General features: G+C 35.7%; 1 protein-coding gene across 2 annotated transcripts in view; it reads right to left on the bottom strand.

Annotated features, from left to right (window-relative positions):
• Positions 1-4,789: 4,789 nt before the first annotated feature.
• The window catches only part of Strump (WASH complex subunit strump), a 35,995-nt gene continuing 18,056 nt past the window's right edge, over positions 4,790-22,728 (bottom strand). The window contains exons 15-22 of one of the 2 annotated variants that reach the window (XM_071585154.1): positions 20,077-20,411; positions 18,197-18,359; positions 17,117-17,219; positions 14,290-14,473; positions 11,605-11,834; positions 10,414-10,594; positions 9,046-9,242; positions 4,790-4,928 (exon numbers count right to left, since the gene is read on the bottom strand). In XM_071585154.1, the coding sequence (XP_071441255.1) occupies positions 4,921-4,928; positions 9,046-9,242; positions 10,414-10,594; positions 11,605-11,834; positions 14,290-14,473; positions 17,117-17,219; positions 18,197-18,359; positions 20,077-20,411 (1,401 nt within the window). In that variant the 3' untranslated portion in view covers positions 4,790-4,920. Of the gene's footprint in view, positions 4,929-8,420; positions 8,785-9,045; positions 9,243-10,413; positions 10,595-11,604; positions 11,835-14,289; positions 14,474-17,116; positions 17,220-18,196; positions 18,360-20,076; positions 20,412-22,728 lie in introns of those variants that run through there. The other variant, XM_071585153.1, reaches the window with a different exon arrangement.

The raw sequence follows: 22,728 nt of genomic DNA, 5'->3' as shown, positions 1-22,728 counted from the left end.
ACTCAAAATTTGGGTTGAAACAAAGTAAACTCCCTGAATCGTGTGTTCAAAAGTGCGGCTGATTTCCTTGATAGCGCGGTGACACTAGAGACAACTGGTCTGACTGGCATGCTATCTCGGTGCAATTTTGGTAACCAAATAATTTTGGAGCCCTCAGATTCATCACTATCACTTGGTATGATTCATTAGCCTTGATGATAGGCATTGTGGATTTCAGAGCTTTCTTTAGTTTTTTGGAATTTGTTTGTGGGATCATACAGGAGTTTCACAACATTGTTATTTTTTATGAAGTCATTACACTTGTTCACATATTAATCTCGATCCATTACTACAGGCCTTGCCTTCATCAGCTTTTTCCACGATTAAGTTTTGGTCATCAAAAAACTTTTTGGAGTTTACCAACGTTAATTCTTTGTCATGCTCTCGTTTATTCTTAATATCGTTCCTAAAAATCTGTGATACTTTCTGGGCACGATTTTTATACCGATTCCTTTTTAGTTCAACGCCACTTCTGAGTCTACAATTAGATTCACCAATTCCTTGACACCAATTGGGAGGTTTGATACATATTTTAGGCCTCATTCCAGTAGATCCTTATATTGAGTATCAATATTAATGTGGGACAAATTTATCACTCTCTCGTGAAATGCTAAGAAACCTGTAGTTGTAATAGGGTCTTCCAGTGGCTTTAGTTTGCAAGTCAGCCAAGAAGTTGCAAGCATTGCTAAGCTCATTAGAAAGTCAGTTAGATAGGTATGGGATGAGAATAGATGGGGATAAGAAAGAATAAAGGGACGAGATTTAAGTAAGCAAACAAATATAATTCAGTTTTTGAGAAAGAAGAAGGAAGTTAAATATTGAAGTAAGAGTCCATAAACTAAATCAAGTGAAACAGTTTACTTTTCTCGGAAATGTTCTGGACCAAAAGCGTCAATGCATTAGGGACGCGAAGAAGATAAATTGATTTAAGCAAGGTGGTTTTCACAAATAGGAGGGAATGATGACAGGGACATTGAATAAGAATGCTAAGAAAAGGCTCGTCAAAATTTTGATATGGAGAGTGGTTATGTACGGCGTGAAAACATGGTCATTGAAACAAGGTGACAGGTGTAAATTGGTGGTCTTTGAAATGTTGGTGCTGAGAAGAATGGAAAATGTGAAATGGGCAGAAAGAAAAAAAACGAGGCTAGGCATATTAGGAGAGGAGAGAGAGAGAAATGATTTTTGGGGGAAATCCATACGAGGCAGGACAGATGGGTGCAGAGCACTTTGATTGGGAATAGGATGCTGAAGACTGTGATAGAGGGGAGAGGGTTAGGCAAATGAGGTACAGGTTGAGATAGGATAAGTGTTTTAGGCAGAATGAGGGAAGTATACTGAATTGATGAGGGGTTTTGCTGGGAGGCTGGGCAAATATAGGATGTCAGGTTGTGTTTTAAGGGAGAGACAAGGAACTATCGTTGTACTGTTCTGTAGCCAGTTTCCATCTAAAACTTACCTTGATCGTTAGATTACCTATAATTATTGATTTTTTTATTGATTATTAATTAACCTCAGTACCATACATTGCTTGTCTACTTAGCTGCACATTTATTTCCTCTTGTCTGTATATTTTGGAACATACTGAATAATTCCCTATAGATCCTTTGCTTGAGAGTTAAGGAGTGATGCCACTGGAGAGACCGTAGTGAACCTAGAGGGAAACTTCACATTAAACGAAGAATAATGAGAGCCATTTGTGTGGCGTGGAATACTCATGTGTGGATGTGATGTCATGTATGGTATACTGGGAGGTGTTTGTGCCACCTGAGTGGCAAATTTACCACTGTAATAATGTTAAATTAAAACACCGTTTTGTCTTTCTTGAGGCACAGTAATTGCTTTCTGAGGGTGAGAAAGCCAAATAGAGAGATACAGTCACGGAGGGCATCGAGGGTCAGATGGCCAAATGGGAAAATTTGAGGGAGTCTAAAAGGCTCAAATAATGCTTCGTCATAGATTTGGTACAGGTTAAAGAGGACTCATGACCATGAAATGTATGTTTACGGTTAAGGAATAGAACTGAATTATTTTGACAATTACAGTAGCAATCTCAATAAAGTCTTTCAATGTGACCAGAGAGAGAGAGAGGCATAAGAAGATGCCTTTAAGGAAATAAAACATCTTGGCATAAAACTCGGCTTAACTTGTTATCGAAATGGCTTACATGAGGTTGGAATCTTTGAATATTCATAATATTGTTTTATCGTTCCCAATATGGGCTCATTGCTAAGTAAGCACCCTGTTGACTTATACATGATGTCTTGTTTCATGCATAAAAATTTTCTGATGAGTGTTTGAAAATTTGGTATGTACTTATAGACAGACCCTGCAAGTTTTCTGAAAAAAGATTAATAGCTGAAGTGGTTGGAAGGAGCTGTAGGAAATATTTATGCCAGTGTGCTCAATCCGAACATTATAATCAGTTTTATCAGTGTTTGGACCTCCAGCGCTACACAACACTCATCTAGTCTTGAGACAGGGATGGATCCCTAAGCCATTTTGCTTGATACAACAAGAAACATAGCCTTTGAGTGCAAATGCTTAATGAATGAAAGTTGTCCACACTTTCTGATTAACATATCCTATTGAAATCATATTCAAAGTGCTGTTTTACTTGGTTTTTTTAGTAATTAGGCTTTTATATTTTTAAACATACATATTGATTTGAACAGATTTTATTATGAATATATCAATGCTTGATTACTGTCACAGAGGCAAGTATTAAAATTATTGAATTATTATAAACATTATTGCACTTAACAAAGAGTTTAGAGAGTAGCTGTATTTTTATAGGTTAACTTAAAGCCTTACCACTACAATGCAACAATTTCAGAGTGTAAAAATCATTCGCCTTGACTGGGATTCGAACCCAGATCCCTCGGTGACATTGTATGTACGGTATTTCGTCACAACATCTTGTTCCTTTAAAAGCCCCAAAATTTCAGAGTTTAAGAGGACGCCTCAGTAGCTTAAGTGGCTAAAGCACTCGACCGGATATTGAGGGATCTGGGTTCGAATCCCAGTCAAGGCGAATGATTTTTACACTCTGAAATTGTTGCATTGAAATGCACATTAGCGGATGACTCCGTTAAAAGTTACTGTTGCGGCATCTCCCGCAGTTTCTTTGGAATTTGCCTTACCACTACCATTACTCACATTATGTCCATGCACTGCAGCACCTAGTTTAGCCCAGTGGGTGGGTTCTGATCTCTAATCCAACTCACAGCATCATTGAGTATCCTTGCTTAAATATTTTTACCCTTATGCTCCACATACCCTTTAAATATCTTCACTCCATCTTCATATTCCATGAGAATTGCACCAATGCCATTACAAATTCTGAAGTTGATGATTTGTTCATATCAGTTCCTTCTAACTCAAAGATGTTTCAGCTTTTCTTTCAATTTCTTCATTTTCATTCTTACATTTGGTCTTGCTGTATTTCTCGACCTTTTTGGAATTTTTATTCATTTAATTAATGGAGTAATTACTAAAGTCAGTGAAGTTAAAATTGTGTCCAAATTATTTATAGGTAAGCACACTTATCGTTTTTATGGCATCATAATAAATATTATTTTTTAGCCATTTTTTAAAGGCTACCATTCAAAAAAAGCATTAAATTTCAAGTGAGTTAAATTTTGTTTTTTTTATAATGCTATTTCTTTCTCCCAATCTATAACTGCATTTGCTTCTGGGAATTCCTTTTTCAACTTCTTTGTTATTATTAATAAAATCTGAGTTGGCCTTGATGTAATAGGGGCAAAAAAAATTAGACCATGATAGAGATTGATGAAATGGGCGAGCACGTCAAATAAATGTATGGAAGGAGTGATATTCGAAATCTCTTCAAATATCCATCCACTCTTCCCCGGGTGTGTTCACCTGGGGCAGAGTGGATGGATATTCGAATTGTCATTGGATTGGGTGGCAGACAAGGCTCTCAGAAGGGTGAAGATTTAAAAGTGTGCATTTAGTTAATTACATTGGGCTATCAACATCGACCACTCATTTCACAAAGATATACCCACACAATTTGCATCCTTAAGCTATCTGAACGGCAAAAGGGCCTTTTTTTTAGCCACATATTTAACATCCAGATTTTCATCTTCAATATAGTGCATCAGATAACTAAAGAACGGGTTGTTTATGAAATGAGGAACATTATTGCAGCAATTTCAAGTTCAAAAAAATGAAGCATGACCCATAACAGAGTTAATTCAAAGTTTATTTGTAAAATTACAATCAATGAGAATACAAAAATTGGTTTCTACAACAGGCAGCAAAACTGGTTGAATGAATGTTGGCCATTAATCAATTCATTTCAATTGGTAAATTCAACTTGTCTAACAGATTTCTTTATCATCAAACCTATTTATTAGATATTTAGAGAGTACAAATTTCTCTAAAAAATATAGAATTTTTAAAATTCCTAACCTTCCATTTGTATAATACTTCAAATCTTTAAGTTAATGAAATTTTTCCAGGAATGATAATTGGTGAGACTTGAAATTTTAAAAAAGTTGATAGGGAGTCAACAAAATATTTTTCAGGATACTATGAGCTAATTAACAAAATAATTACTAAAACTTCTCTTCATTTTGCTGTCTTTCCCAGCTAGCAGTTTTACTGGTTACACTTAACAACATCATGAATAAGAAATAAATAGACATGGCAAATTGGAGAAAAAATTGCACAAGGTAATTCTGTTAATAAGATGATAGAAAATGATAAGTGACAGATAACACCATTCAGAATTCAGGCAATATATTTACAAAATAACATTCAATGAATATATAAAAAAAATCAATGCATTGATATCACAATATGAGACTTTTCATATACACATCATACTTACTCTTCTTAGAATAAGAGTCGATGTTATGAACCTGAAATATAAAAGTTGACTTTTATAAATTTCATGTGAGTCTAGCCATTAATTTTTGCGAGTTTAACCCTCTTTTTGAAATGATTTTAGAGAGCACAAAAATCTGAGGGGCAGTGTAGAGGCATCACTAATATAATGGCAGTGCATGATTATTTAGACTCTATGACAGTGTCTGTATTGTTCCTATGACCTATACCTCTACTTCTTCTAAGGACACTTGAAACCAGCACATTAAAAATATTAAAAACCTTAAAGCATAATGGCCAAGCCTTAGCAGTGTAATAACAACTTGGATTCATAACACAGTAACAACACTGGACTAAACAATTTCTTCATTTCTGTGAGTTTTTTTATTATTAAATATTACACACACAATTATTATCTTCCATTTTAATAATTAAAAATACATAATTCCAGAAGAAATCGTAGACAGCTGATAACTGCTAATTGGCAGTCTTGGAAGGATTTAATGCAACAATTTTTTGCACATATTCTTACTTATTTCAGTAATTTATGATTCAAGTTTGCAAAGCAGTGTTTGACTCACTAGCTTCATTGGTGTACACACCGGTGTTAATGTCTAAGTGTGAGATTCAGTGCCATGATTGATACAGCAGGATTGTCAAACAAAAGCAATACATATATGTTGCCTTTTCTGTTTACCTTTGTTGACTAAAACAAACTGCCATTAAAGATAGATACAAATGTTATTCAAAAGTTTATTGCACATATTTTGTCCCTGGTATATTAATGTCATAAATGGGAATCAAATAAGTCATTTAAATGAAGTGGAACCTTGCTTAATGAGCACCTCACACAGCGAGTTATTAGCATAATGAGCAAAAATATTGGCCCCGAAAACAATTCACTTATTGAGCAAATTTTTGCACAATGAAGGATGAGGAGAGAGGAATCACCAGATTCATTGCATGCCTGCTACTGCAGTTTGTCTCTAGCACTAGTTTCACTAACATCTTAGCGTCGCTAGTGATCACACATTTCCACAAACTTTTGCTCAAACATATTATTAGTAACATTTTTTGAGCAATAGTATTTTGTGTGGTTTTAAAATTGACCTTAAAGAAAAATCCATAAGAAGGAAGCCATAAGAGCATTAAAGTAAAAAATAGCATTAGAAATGAAAAATAATAAAATCATTGAAAATCTGGATAAAGATTTGAGCATGGCTGGACATCAACGATTTGCCTTTCCTAAAGAACACAGACAGGATTAAGGATTTCAATGCAACAATTTCAGAGGGTAAAAATCATTTACCTTGACCGGGATACAAACCCAGATCCCTTGATGTCCGGCCGAGTGCTTTAGCCAGTTAAGTTATCACGACATCCTCTTAAACTCTGAAATTATGGGGGCTTTTAAAGGAACAAGATGCTGTGACGAAACACCGTACATACAATGTCACAGGCATTCCTAGACGTGTGCGAGCGCCACAGTTCACGAAGTTAAAGCCAACTTTAAAAACTTAGGCTGTTTTTATCTTTGACAAATTCCAAGAAACTGCAGGAGATGCTGCAACAGCAACTTTTAACAGAGTCATCTGCCAATATGCATTTCAATGCAACAATTTTGGACTGTGAAAATCATAAGGCAAATGATTTGTACACTCTGAAATTGTTTGATTTAAATGCATATTAGCGGATGACTCTGTTAAAAGTTACTGTTGTGGCATCTTCTGCAGTTTCTTGAAAGATTAAGGATGCTTCAAATAGAATGAAAACAAATTGTAATGCGACACCATTAACGAGAATACAATGAGAGGGGGGGTAAGTGATTTTCGACGACTTTGCTAATAAGACATCAGGATCATCAATGGCCAAACAAGTATTTAAGTGGAGCTGTGTGTGATTTGAGACGTTTATGAGAAGAACTGTCATCCATGGCATAGTGAGGCATGGTGAAGTAGCATGCTCTAAGTCAAAAGTGAGATGGGAACTTCATCAGTTACTTCAAAGAGCTTGAAGATTCAGGTGCCTGCCACGACATGTTTTTTATTATGACAAGATAGTTTTCTGCGGAAAGAAGAATCAAAGGGAACCTATATTGGTGCACATTACAGTAGAAGAGAATGCACTGCCCAACCAAAGGACAATAAAAGGCTGCCTCACACTGCTATTTTACACAAATGTGAGTAGGGATTTGAAAATCAAACCAATGCTTGTTTACCATTCAGGACTCCATGAACCTTCAAGAAGTGTTAAGTCCAAAACAGCAGGCAAAATGAGATGTGGAGGTCACCGGAAACTTTTGCATCGTACCATGCGAATGAGGCATCGCCCTAGTAAGGTAGTGATAACGCTGGTCATTAATTTACATAACGGTCATTTTGATTTGCATTATTACCAAATTTTGAAGCATCGGCGAAAACATGTCTCCAGACAGCTTTCTAGTAAAACGGAGGAAGGTTAATATTATAAATAATAAGCAATTTATTTTGATTCATTTTTGCTTTTACCTATCGAGTTTGCATTCCAGATGGCTTCATTCCATTATAGAAGAAAAGTGAATGATTCGAATGATTGAAGGATGTGTAGATAATTTTTTTTGAATGAACCTAATACATAATGTATTTTTTTGGTAAGGAACGCATTTTTGTATTTTACAGTAATTGATATGCAAAATGTTGTTTCACTAAATGAGTATTTCGAATTACGAGAAAGATTGCCTAAATAATTATGCTTGTATTATGAGGTTCCACTGTATTTACATTTTCTTATCATTAACCTAGTGACTGCAAACTCAACCAATGAGGCATTTCTTATTGTTTCAGCTCAAATATTTTTTAAGTAGCCATTAATCTGTAAAAACAATTAAAATAGCAGAATGAAGCCATGATCATTGGATCACTCAACTAGCATTCTTCTCCAAGCAGTAGGGGTCAATAGATAAGATGGAAGGAAAAAATTATTTATGCTACTAAATATTTAAACAGGGTAGTCATTCCATTTCTGAATTAATATTCAAAATTCCATGGGTTACAAGGGTGACATTAGACATTTTTTAGGTTTATGAGTTATTCAAAATAGCAATTTCTTTGGTATTAAAACATGATACTGTGCAATGGAAATACATAGGGAGAAAAATAATTTGTGTTCCATAGTATGACAGTTATTCAGACAAAATATCAATGTAATATTCATGTTTAAGAGTAGGAGTTATTTTATCCCTGAAAATAAATATTAGGTGACTGACAAAAATGGGTATTCCTTTTCTGGAAATCATTTCATTCAGGAAAATTCTGGGGCCATGGATGAAGTTTCTACTTGTGCATTAATTTAGAATGAATGCTAACAGAAAGAAAAACATTTACGTTCAGGCATAAAATACAGTACTTCAAACTGACGAAAACAAATAAATTTGAGTTATGCCTAGTGGAACATCCCTCATTGCTTTGTATTACAGGTAACATCAATATCAGCTCTAATATAGTTTTCTTTTTTGTCAGTGCTTACACCAAACATGAAAAAACCCCTAAACAAAAGTGGTCATCATTGGAAAACCACAATTCACACCACCTCTGTGACTTTTACAAAAAACTTTACCCTTTCCTGAAATTTGGAAGAAATTTATTAATTTCTCCTGCTTTTTCATAATTTTCCGGACTAACTAGAAGTAGTAGTATACAGTATAAGGGGGGTGGTCAACAACTAAGGCCACTTTACCATTAGGGAGAGGAGGCTAATTAGGTAGAGATAGGATTTTCAGGCAATGAGGGAAAGGGTGGATAGAAATCTGGCATCAGCATGAACTTACACTTAATGAAAGGCATCAAAAGGCCACAAAATTTAACATCCCATCTGATTGACTCCGCTCTACTTGAAGTGCTCTTCACATGGTACCTGAAGTAAGGACAGGATACCAAAGAATAATTCTCCCACGACTAGAATTTGAACCAAGGTCTTTGGATGGGATAAACACCCCACCAACCAGATTCATAATTAGTAGCTACACATTTGAAGTGACAATTAAATCACAGATCAGAATTCCAGTTCATGGGAATCCAGATTTTAACAGTCCTGAAGCTTAGTGGCTGGCCATGCCATAAGGGGTTAAAGACGACTCTCATAGAGAAGACTTGACTCATAGGATTAATGATTTACCTTGAGAAGAGGTAGAAATGAGCGAGTTGAAATGGTCCAATATGGGATGAGGAATGTGAGCAAGTATTGACTCTTTGGGAAGCCTTGCCTGCCTGGCAAAGCAATCCAAAAAAACCAGCATGGTGATTACTTCACTGGGAGCATTTTCAACACTGGTCCAATTGGAAGACCACTTGCCTGAAGAAAAAGTTCCACCACTGTAACAAAGGACATATGAAAGGCTGATTAGGAAGTCTTTTCAACAAATAACTCATTGTGTTTCACATGTAAACAGTAATATCCCCTCTTTAAACCAAACAAATCAATGACTCTCTTTAAAGTTTTGTTTATTATCTCTGGACATCTTTTTCAGCCCCATTTAATAAGCCTTTCTTGAGTTCATCAAAAACTTATTAAAAAATTTTCTGCAGCACCAATCAAAATAAAAACTTACAATCAGGTAAAATTATAAGTACTCAAATGAAAAGCACAAGAGTTTGAGTAAAATGAAAGGCAAGGATTAACATATTTCATGTAATTTAAATGGAATATGAATAGTTGACATACATCTGCGAGGGAAAAAAATGCACAAAAATGTGTATGACCTAATGAAGGCCAAGTTGATGGAAAAAAGATAAATGCAAACTTTGGATATCAGTCTCATTAAAAACTGATGTCTTCAAGGCACAAGGAGGAATTAACAAAGGATTTTCAAACACTATGTGCTTATTTCAACGCTTTAGGTTAACTGGAAAAAATAATCTCAGATATTCAACATTTATTTCTATCCCATGTTGATTTTCCTATACATTTAGAAGTAACCAATCAGTCAATAAAAGCATTTGTACAGTTTGCCTAGGTGAGAGTAGTAAAATAAGTGAAGGCAAGAGCCAAGGAAGAATAGCAATCCAGAACAGCAACAAATGGTGGAGAAATAAATTTGAGTTTTAAAATATGGAAGCTCACAAATAATCACCCCCCTTACAGCTAAGAGTGGCACTTTCCTCCACTGTGAAGAAAAAAAAAGAACCGTGGAATGAAAATGAAGATATAGAAAAAAGTTGATGATGCAAATGAGAATTTTTGCAAATATTTTACGTGCATATGATAAAGGAATACGATTAATTTGATTGATAACTCAAGAGAGGCCCCTCAGTGATTAAAATGTGATAAGTAATAGGTAATAAAATACTACCTATTTAATGTGCCAAATGGGTGCTATAATGCATCTCTCATTACAAACTGGAAGCACTTAATTCCTTTAATGATCTAGTTAGAACCTGCAAAACTGGGCAATCTACACAATCCCCAATGCATATACACGTAAGTTTAAAATACTATATACATTAAAAATAGATAACTAAAATGGGTAGAATGGGAATCACTGACCTAGAAGAAATTGTAGGCACTGGTCCAGATGTAGCTAAAAGATGAGACCTGATATACTGGCCAATATATGCTAAAAATTTTTGTTTAACTTCAGGGTGGAATTGCCGTAGCAAAGTCTGCAAGCCAACAACAAGTGGAACTCCATCTAAAGGGTCTGATGATTTACGGCACATGAGACCTCCTGAAAGAAAATGATTTTTTTGCATACTATTTGAGAAGGAAAACTTCAAACCCTGACTAGAGTACACTATTCTGGTGCCAAAATTAGTTATCAGAAATAGAATTAATAATAAAGCATTTTCCAAATCCCAATACTTCACCCAACATAGTTATCACAAATTATGATTATGGATATGTGACATCACTCATTCTCACTCTAATCATTAAAGAATTCATCGAAGTTAAGCAAAACCTTTTATTGACATTAGATTAGTGAAGTGGAATGTTGCAAAGTTGCATTGAATTCTGACAAGCATCTGCCTTACTCTTCGACAAAAACCAAATAGGCAAATTTGACTTAGTCCAAAAAGTGAAAACTGAGGCCAAAAAGAGAGATATTGAACTGGATGAAAATAATTCCAGCACCAAGCCCTGGATTTTCTAACTTATTAACTAAGGACTATCACAGAAGACAACAGCAAATCCAACCTTCCCTGCATACCATAGGTTGTTAAACAAAACTCTGATCCTGTTCCCACAAGCTACAGACAGTGACAATTATATTACACCACTACATTCAATGCATACACAATATCACACCAGTCAAAATGTAAATGTGAACCACAGTATTAAGGAGGTACACCTCTGGAGCCTTTACAGTACCATAATGCCTCTAACCAAAAATCTATCTTAATTCTTAAAAAATCAAACAATCATGGGAAGAATTAAGAACCGATATTTCAAAACATCCATATTCGATGCTGAATGAGGATTTAAATGAATATAATGGTACAATATAGTCAGTTAAAACATGCTACCTATGACATATGGTTGTAACAGAGCCTCACCACATATTGTATTGCATATTTGTCAATAACTGGAAATACCAATCTGAAGAAGGTTGCAATTTTCACATTGACTAAAGATATACAGCCAATTCAAAGAGAAATTGAGTCAAACGGAAGCAGGAAGAAAATAACTAATTTATAACTCTGATTCTACATGATGCAACAAAAGATGAGTAACACTTACCAGCATTTTTCACATATTGAAGCTTTGGCAAACAGTGAGCCAAAAAGAGGAAGGAAAGAAGAGAAATGTGCTGAAGATTGCGGGTGGTGACATAGATTTTGGCCATTGGATCACCCAGTCCAGCCCAATCCAAGTATAATGAGAGTTCATAAAGCAATGGATTGTCATCTTTAGGATAAGGCTTGTTGGTTGGATCTTTGTAATGGGCCTTAATGTCAGCAATGAGTGCCCTAGGTCATACAAACAAAAGAAGAGTTAGAAAAACACAGTTAAATGCTAATGCACGATTTTTGGCTTTTTTAATTACTGTACATTTTTAAGAGGGAATTCATGCATGAGTTAGATGGATCCCCCCCCCCCCCCACACCAATAAGTGAGTAGCTTGTCCCCCAAAAGAATCAGATCCATTCATTAGATGCACATCAGATTATATAATAATATTATTGAATATTAAATGCTGTTCCATTTTGAATAACTTGCATGTTCTAGGTTAAAATGAATGCAAAAAGCATCTAGTAGTATTGCATAAGCAGTATTACCCAACCAGAACCAAAATAACAATAGAAACATTACTTTTTATTGTACTTTAATCTTGTAAAACATGATCAACAATAATTATTACCCTTCAACAGCTTTGCATCAACAAATTTCAATTGTTTTAAGTAGATGATGACCATGGAACACTTGCATCTTCTGCTGCTAGACACAAGACAATGCTCAGAGGGCCAAGTATCATACTCAAATCTATGACTATCATTGTTTCATGGGATGATTTATTGATGTTGTTTCCCATTGCCTTCCTCAATAATTTTTAATGAGACACCATGACTCACATAGTAATCCTCCTGAGTCAGATGCCCTTGCAGCCACCTAACTGAGGAACAGATTCTGAGCAAAATGCCTTTCATCTGGCATCTACCCTTCGACCTGGTTTGCAAAGGTGACTCTACAAGGAGAAATCAATACTTCTAGATGCTTTTTACAGTTGGAGATGATGAAAAGGGTGTAATTGGAATAACGACAGGAGAAAAAAACTTCGGAAAGAAAATATGAGTAGTAGTAGCATTATTTAGGGGAGGCGACCAACAGCTGAGGTCATTTGCACCATTAGAAATGAATGGGAATAGAAGGGTGTAGAGAAACCTGACATCGGCATTAGCCTACTCTTAACGAAAGGTGCCAAGGGGTCCGCAATTTAATATCCCATCCAACGGACGTTGTACTCACTCAAAGTGCTCTCCACAAAGCACCTCAAGTAGGGATTGAGATACCACTGAAAAATATCTGTTGCCTCCAGGATTCAAACCTGAATCACGGTTTTGGTTTTGCGGCCAATTGGCACGACGATTGGCCAATACTATTTCTTCACTTCATCAATGTTTTTGCCTGCTGTTGACATGCTTGGGCATCCCACACTCTCTTTGTCATTCACATCTTCTCGGCCCTCTGAGAATATTTTGTACCACCGATAAACGTTGCTTCGGTCCAAGGTAGTTTCTCCATAAGCCACAGCCAACATTTGGAGTGGGTCCGGGCACTTAATTTTGTTCTCCACACAAAATTTGATACAGATTCTTTGATCCATTTTTTGGAACAGGCAAAAATCGAAGACAAGCCATTACACATCCAAGCAAAACAGCTGTCAACAATTAACTGAACACTCAAAATAGCCGAACTTTTTAGCATAAGTAAGAGACATAAGTACCAACATAATGCCACAAAAAAATCGAAAATGAAATCTACGTAACCTGCAAAAATTCAAAATTCATGATACTTTTTGAACAGACCTCTTATATTTCCACTGCTCTTAGAACTGTGAAAACAGTGTATCTCAATAAAACAGTGGAAAAATACATTGTGTTCTTCATTTAACAACATGAACTTCCAAAAATTTTGAGCCAGAGACTATTGAATAGGTTGGATCTTATTTTGAGCACTGACCTACAGCCTTAAGTATGCACTACATGACAGAGAAGTGTAATCTAGCTTAGTTTCGGAGGAAGAAGTTATAGCTCTTCCATCTAAAACTGCAGCATGAGATCTTGTTAAGTTTTAAATAATGAGTATAGAATAAGAAGTGAAACTGACAATTCAGTTGCTAAAAAATAAATATTAAAAAAATTGCAAAAGAACTTAATCAAATTTCTCTTGACTTGTAGGTGTAAACAGGATTTATGTTTAATTGTACATGTATTTACACTTGTTGTTTTCATAGACTTCATAAAAATCATAATATGGGTAAGCTCTAAATGACAATCATCATGAACATTGCAAGCTCATGAATGTGAAATAGCCAAATAGGAGAATTAACAATAATGTAATGGGAATGTGAGTAAATTACTTCAAAGAGCATAATACAAGATAGAATGCAGTTTTGAATGAGAAATTCTAACTTGACTAAGCCATGAATGATCAACACTTAAAGAGGATGGCCAACAACTGAATTTGCATAACCTTGACAATTGTCCTAACGTGAGCTATGAGCAGACGGGAAACATTTCATAAACCTGGGTTAATGATTTTTTCATAAAAATATAACAATGTACAGTTACATCTGGCTAAATCTCAATAGAGTATGATAGTTCAAACTTTGGTCATTGATTAGAATTTCTATTAAGACTCCATAGCACAAATAGTCTGATAGCATTCACAAATTTAAAAATGAGAATATAAAGGAATACATACTCATTCATTGTATGTAGTGCTGAGAATAGTTGCTGGGAATCTGCTGCGCAGTGAGTTGATAGTTGATAAGCAGCATGCATCCGTAAAAGCTGAAGTTGCCCAACAGCTAAGAGCTTATCTAGCATTGAAGGCCAAAGTCGCTCTGCTCTATTGCAAAAGTTTGTATATGTACGACCTGGAGTTACTGCGAAGTTCAAGTGATTTTATGTGCCAAACATGTAAAAGAAAGAGAAACCACAGATAATAATAAAACACACACAATAATTGGTTTAATGCACATGGAGAAAAACCCAATTACATATATTTTAATTAATGCTTGAACACGAATCAACGGCACGGATGATCATAAATACCAAAGTTCTTCACGGAGGGAAACTCTCAAAGGCAGAATATGAACACAGCACGTCCAGATTAGCAGATAAAAATGTTACCCTGCCATCAATAAAGTTGGTAAATCAACCTAAAAGTTTGTTTAATAATTCGAGTTACAGCACACCCCCTGCCAAACTTGCACTTCAAATGTTAAATTTATTCATCAAGGTATAGGGTCCAGGGCTTTCCCTTCTGCCCCTGACAATATTCCATAAAGTCCTGGCACCCAAGAATACACAGCCTAGGTTTTGATGCGATTTTCCTAAGGCATCACCTAGATTTGAACCCAGGACCCTCAGGCCAATAGCCAAATATTCTACCCGTTCAGTCACCATATCACTAAAATAAAATGATCTTATGAAATATATTAGTTTAATGAAATTTACCATTTGTAAAATACAGTGAAACTTGAATTTACCTAATACTTGAACTTATGACGATAATATTTTTAAGGCTCCACCTAGTTTCTATACAAATTTCAACAATATTTGCCTCAAATTCTGGAAATATTGATAAATTTTAAATATTCAACAAGACCTTTATGATGGAATAATTTGTGAATGAATTCTATCATTCAAAGTGGATTTGACAGTCAAAAGAGAAAATATATGCAATGAATGTACTTAGCCCATTTAGTTGGCAAATGACAGGAAGGATGAAAAGAGTCTTGTCACCTTAGGAAAGTGACAAAGGTGAGGAGTTTGTGCAAGCAGGAAACTTAAGAATGGGGTGAAGCATTTTACCATGCGTAGTGATTTTCACAATTTACTAGCGGAAGAATGGATGCATATTGTAATGTTATAGCTGAAAAATTATCTTGGCGAAGAACTCTCAGTGATCCACTAATGGCAGTTGGTATTTCATCTAAAGTTACTGCAGACCTATTGATTTATTTATGAAAAATTGTATTATTAATTTATCAGTTTGAGAACTTACAATTATTACATTTGTTGGGCCATACTACAAAATTAGCTGGTGTTTATATTAATCATAAGTTTTGATATATAATACTTTTTAACACATTAAAATAAGCTAGTAAAATATTTGTTCTCACCCTACTTCAATTTTTCACATTTCCACCCTACACCAATTTTCCTTGATTTTACACTACTTTTCATTGGTACCCTCAAAAATGTAAATTTGAGGTTTCACTATTTGTTTTGGTTCCCACTAGAATTCAACCCTAGAATTCAATTCAACACTAGAATGGCAAAATCCATCATATTTATTATAAGTACCATGATTTCCTAATTGTTAATATTTTGAGAGGATTTTAATTAACTGTACCAGATTACCAAATGGGAGTATCTGATAGTGACTATTATTTACAACACCAATATTATATTTCCTTTGCTAAATTAAGCAGTTTCAAATTGAAAATTAAGAGCTTTCTCCTAATGAAGTGTTATTATTCATTGAATGAATTTTTAAATAGCAAGCAGCTGTAATGCATTGTGTTCTTATTATATACTTTAATGTATATTTTCTTTTTTTACTAAGCATGTTCAGAGTGAAGAAATGTACTTATATCGTACCCTTGTTTGTGTTTGACAACGCCTATACCTACATGATGTGTACGGTCAGTGGACAATAAAAATACGAGGGTCATCCGGAAAGTAGTACCCGTTCGTGCCGCATGAAGTGCTGACGACGCGAGTAGCCGCTGGACGAGGTCAGATAGCTTCAGTGGCTTGTCTGCCTTCTCTGAGCCAAGTTGCGTGACGCTAGCATTGCCTGTGTTGTTTCTGTGATTGTTTACAATGTTTAAAAAAATTGAGAACGCCGCCAGTTGTGAAGTGAGGGCAGTGATTAAATTCCTCAATGCAAGAAACGTTCGCCCATGTGATATTCATCGCCAATTAAAGGAGGTGTATGGAGACAATGTAATGGACGAGTCGTCTGTTCGGCGGTGGTGTCGCAACTTCAACATGGGGAGGGGGAACACACACGACGATGAGCGTTCGGGGAGACCGTCTGTCATTACAGACCAACTGGTGAGCTCAGTTGACGAATTCGTGAGGAACGATCGGCGCGTCACAATTGATGACATCTGTGAGCATTTTCCCAATGTTTCTCGAACAATTGTTCATGAAATTGTTAAACACCATCTGCATTATGCAAAAATTTGTGCAAGATGGGTCCCTCGCGTATCTCAATGAGCTGGCGGCGAAGGACTATGCAGCAGGAATACAGAAACTTGTCACACGTTATGACAGATGCCTTAATTTGCTTGGAGATTATGTTGAGAAGTAGTTTAAAGTATCCTCTTTCAAATAAAATTTTTTATGTTTGTTAATATTTACTTTTGTGTCTTTATTTCACGAACGGGTACTACTTTCCAGATGACCCTCGTATTATCATTATTAGTAGCCATTGAACCCTGATCTCGTTACTCTCGTGAATGCACTGATCATGCATAGTTAAAATATGTTGGATTGCCAAATACAATACTTACGTATTGATTTCATTGTGTCACCAAGATCCTTGGATACACTTTCAAACATTGCAAGCCATGTTTTATCGCGTAAGATGCCCTTTTCCAGGTCGCTAAGCAGGTTCTGGAATATGAAGTTTAAATAGATAAAAAAATTTTTCCTGCAGCGTTTGAACTACACACCAAATTCTACAATGGTTGATGCAAAAAAATTTATCAAACCAACATTTCTTTTATTATTAATTTATTTGCTTAGCCTTCAATGGCTCACTTATGATGAATTACATTTTTAATTTGTCCAAATTTTTTCTAAAAGAGAATGCCAGATTTATTTGTTTGGGCCTGGTGCACTTATATTCCTATGACTTTTCCTTATTTCCCTTCATGTTTCATCACTTTGGACCAAGAACTCAATTTTCACAAGATGCACACCAGCTAATGTGACTATACAACATTCATACATAAAATTACCAACATAAGTTTATTAATTTCCAATAGTTATTATAAATAAAATTGAATAAAAATATTTTTGCATTTCACTTCATTTTTCAACATTTAAATACTAATTTACAGGTTTGAACTGAAAATAAATAGTAATACCAACCAATTTTGATCAAAAGTCTACCTTTTTCGGGAAGATATCAAATATATAAATATAAAAGATATAAATTTTCCTAACTCCTCCAACAATTTTGAAGCAATCCTGGTAACATTTCAATCATCCACGCAGATGGCAAACATCCACATCAGAAATTTCAATTAGTAAGTTAATCAGTAGAGCGACAATCGATGCAGCAGAATCACTTGACCAAGCTGTCAGATTCACAGAGATTTTTAATAATTTACTATAAAACATTGCAAACATACAGGTATCACTATATATTGATTTATAATTAGACTATGATACCTTAAGGTAGCACTAAACAAATGATCCATATAAATAAAACTAAATGAATTTGACTCAATTTAGTTGGTGAATGAATTCCTGACTGGAAAAAATATGTAACAATCCAGAATGAGTTCTGCAATAATTTCAAATTTTAATTTGTATTCTTAAACTACAGGAAGAAAAATATATGGAATATAAAAAAATACACAGACCTGAAGTTTTGATACGATAATAAATGAAAAGAAGCGATCGAGACCAGTGAGGCCAGCCACTCCAATAGATTGAGTCACCAATGAAAAGAAGTTGAGGTCTATAATTTCCTTCCGAGTGCGTAGCTCAAACCAGGCAGACATATGCTCCACATACACAGTAGTCCTAAAAATTAAAGAGTCCCCAAATTTATTAATGACTAAAGTTTAGGTATCACATCAGAGGATGAGGCAAACTAAGTCTCCTGGAATTTAATTCTAAATATATAGGACACAATCAGATTAGCTATTCCAAGAAAGTCACCACTTTATCTATCCACAATCATAACTCACTCAGCAATATAATACTTGCAAAAAAAGAGGTGAAATTATATATTTCATATTATTTTGTGAAAACTGAAAATAACTAAGCATTTCCTTTTACGTTGAAGATACATTTTTGATAATGTCAAATTTTGGTTTTATCAAAAGAGATAAAATTAAGATTTATTATTGATAAAGAATAATTTGTCACAATTTTGAACACTAGTAAGAATTAAGTTTCCCCTTAAACCTGGTACACCAGGTAGAATTGACTTGTATCCATTACTACTAATATCTTTTAATGCCTCAATGTGGTTTCAGCAAAATATAGTCATCATCAGGTGTCATTGACAATGCTCTTTTAAAACCAAGTTGGGAAATAAAAAGATACACATGGTCTGTCCCAATATTAGTATGACTTTATTTTTGGATAGACGGATAGGAGATGGTTTTTCGTAAGGAGTTCAAGGGAGGGGAGTCTCAAGAAAGGCTATTGGCCAAAGGCAGTTGGCTCTAGGCATTTGTGGAGTACGGATGGTTCATTTGCAAAACCTCTACAAAGTGACCTCATTATGCTCCATCATGAACCAATTATCTAAACATAGCTATGCCATCAAATTTTCCATGAAATTGGGAGAGAGATTCATGACATACTCAAGGCAGTTTATGGTGATAACCCCTTGGGTAGAAGATCTGGTGTTTTTGAGAGGCATAAGTTGTTTCATGAGGGTAGAGAAGATATTGAAGACACCAAATGTTCAGGACATCTTCGACCTAAACAAAAGATGAAAAACTTGCAGGAGTGAAGGCTTTGTTGAATAGGGGATAGCAGATTAAGTATTTGCATGGTTTCTGATGAAATTGGCTTCCCTAAAAGGGATGTACATTGACTTGTGACCGAAAACATGGGCATGAGAAAGGTGTGTGCCAAATTGGTGGTACAAGTGCTCTTGGATGGACAAAAGGAAACTGGCACATGTATTGGCCAAGAGCTTCTTGACCATGTGAGTGAGGATCCAAATTTTTTGGACAATGCCCCACCAGACTTCTTCCTCCTCCCCTCCCTCAAATCTGTGCTGAAAGAACATCACCACTGCTAGGTGGAAGCATTACAACAGACCGTGACAGGGGAGCTTGGCAGCATTCTGGGCGCTGCCTTCCAGAAGGCATACGAGGTATGGAAAACCCACTAGCAGTGGTGCGTGCTACTTTGGCGAAAGGTACTACTTGGGTGCTACTTTGAAGAATTTTGAGTAAATGTATCAACTCTGGCAATAAATATTTTTCTAATCAACTCAGTCCTACTACTTTTGGGAAAGACCTTACGTGCATGCATGTGGAAACGAATACAAAATAATTTTCACCCAATATTTGTTATTTTCACCGAGCTAGGCCAATTCTGTTGGATTACAAAGTTGGCTCCCACGTGGTGGAAATTACAAACATCACATTATATACTATGTATATCATAGGTTTAAAATCTATTAATTACATAATTTAAGGACTAATTGGCTTATATCAATATTCAAAGATAATAGACTTTTAGTATAAGATATTATTTGAATAGAATAAGTACTTACTTTGGGTCTGTGATGCGTATAATCTCACGTGCGAGTCTTCCTATGAAATTGACTGAGTGTGCATCGGTTGGCGGAAATGTAGGAACAGGCATGGTACGAGATTGGTGGACACTCTTCCACTCTTCCCATGGTGCTCTATTACCTGACCCACCTCGCTGTGCAAAGTTGGCACATTCCTGCTCCACACAGAACCCAACGATGCGGGATAATTCTTCCTGCCAAATTTGCAACCCACCACAGCTCACTCCTGCATAGTCACCCATGTACTCAAATGATCTTTTATGAGCATCCATTGCAACACCCAAGGCCTTAAGCTTTGGCACCAGATCACTGGTCTAAAAGTAAAGTAAAATACACAATAATTTCCTTATTGATGCTATTGAGGCCAAAACCATATCCAGTTCATTAATATTCCCTCAGAATACAAGGAAATTTTAGAGAATATGGTCATTGGGTAGTTTCAGGAAATAATTTACTGAACTGGCTTATACCGAAGCAAAATAATAAGCCTATTATCCTGATATTTTTATCAGTTCTTGAGATAATTAATGACAATTTTTTATGAGCTATTTTGATATCTTCCTTTTTCCACTGAGCTGACATGCACTTCGCAAGAAGGTTGGCTAATATGAGGGCTGTTTTACAAAGATTGATAATTCTTTTTGCTTGTATAATTGATTGTGCAAAATTTTAGTTTTATGAGATATTTTTATCTTTATATATAATGCATGCATGGTACAAGCTTCATTGATTTAACTCCAGTATTGTATCAGGCATTACCTATGCCTGCTTCTGATGATGAAAAATACTTTCCTCAATGGTATTTCTTTATTCGGTGAAGGACAAGATCACATGGGGCCAGGAATATAGGGAGGATGAGAAACACACTTCACATTTATTTTCATGAGATAATTACAAATTTGCAGTGGGGTTTGTGGATCCCATGATGCAAAAAACCTTTGCACAACAAATAATGCAAATAAAAAATGTATGATCACTCTTCAATGAACAGCCCCAGTATCACAGACAACTCGTTGCACTGAGTACAAAATCCATACATGAGGCCATATTGAAACCTATTTCCTTGAAATAATTGAGTAAGTGGCTTCATTACTATACTAACCGTGAGAAGACAAATGTACTTAAAAGAACTATAAACAGTGAAACCTTGCTTAGCAAGAGATCTGCATGATGAGGTGGTTAATGTACTTGCTTCCCACCCAGAGGGGCTAGGTTCGAATCCCGGAGGCAACAGATATTTTTCAGTGGTATCCTGATCCCTACTTGAGGTGCTTTGTGGAGGGTACTTTGAGTGAGTACACCGTCCGTCGAATGGGACATTAAGCTGCAGACCCCTTGGAGCCCTTTGCTATGAGTTGGCTAATGCCGACACTGGGTTTCTCTCCACCTTCCATCCTTTCCTGTCCATCCCCAGTGGCATAAATGACCTCAGCTGTCGATTGCCTCCCCTAAAAACTACTAACTACTTGCTTGTCAAGCACCTCGGATACCAAGTAATTTGCATAACTAGCAAAAGTATTGTGCAAAAGAATAACTTGCTTAGCAAGCAACATTTTGCATAATGAGTGACAAGGAGAGGGGGATTCCCAGAGTGATTATGCCAGCTGTTTAAGTTTGTGTTCAGCACAAGTTCCACTAGCATCATAGAGTCGCTAGTCATCACTCATTTGTATTAACTCGAGTTCAGGCATGCTATTTGTGACTTTCCGTGCACAGTTTAATAATATTTTATCAAGAGTTTTAATAATGTCTCCAAAGAAAAAGCCACAACAAGATGGTCAAAGGAGAATAAAAATAATCGTAGATGTGAGAAGTGAAATCATTCAAAACGAGAACAAGGTGTCAGCATAGATGGTCCAGCATGCACATACAATCGGTTACCATCAAGGATTTGACTCTTCTTCAAGAACAAGGAAAAAATTAAGGGATTAGATACTTCAAATGGAGATACAAGAATATACTATATAAGCAATGGTTATGCATTCTGAATGATGTTGAAAGGTAGCTTCTCATATGGGTAAATGAAAAACAATTGCAAAGTGATGCTATTCAGTAAAGCATGATTAGTGAGAAGGCAAAAAAGCTTTTTGCCGACCTGGTTAAGAAAATGCCAGGATCATCAATTGACAAAAAAGAAGAACTTAAGGGTAGCTGTGAGTGGTTTGAGAAGTTTAAGAGAACAACCAGCATTGTGAATCATGGTGAAGCAGTGAGCTCCCATTCAAAAGGCAGCAGAGAACTTCAAGAAACTTTTAGATATTGAGGAATACCTGTTGCAAGAAGAGAATAATTCCTAATAATTTCTAAATGTGACAAGAAGAGTCTCTTCTAGTAAAAGATGCCAGAGTGAACCTACATAACAGCAGAGGAGAATGCATTGTCCAACCACAAGCCAATGAAAAACAGACTCACGCTGTTATTTAGTGCAAATCGAAGTGGTGATTCGAAAATTAAACCCATACTTGTTTACCATTCAGAAACTCTATGAGCCTTCATGAAGTGCAAAGTCCAGTAAATGTGATGTGGAGGTCCAATAACAAGGCTTGGGTGACACGTGACCTTTTTACTGACTGAATTAATAAAGTGTTTAGTCCTTCTGTGAACAAGTATTTGCTTGAGATGAATCTGCCA

The sequence above is a fragment of the Hetaerina americana genome, unplaced genomic scaffold (genome assembly GCF_022747635.1).
Source record: "Hetaerina americana unplaced genomic scaffold, ioHetAmer1.1.p SCAF_2, whole genome shotgun sequence".
Classification (NCBI taxonomy): Eukaryota; Metazoa; Arthropoda; class Insecta; order Odonata; family Calopterygidae; genus Hetaerina; species Hetaerina americana.
The sequence above is the reverse complement of the archived record's forward strand: the minus strand, read 5'-3'. Positions and strand labels throughout refer to the sequence as shown.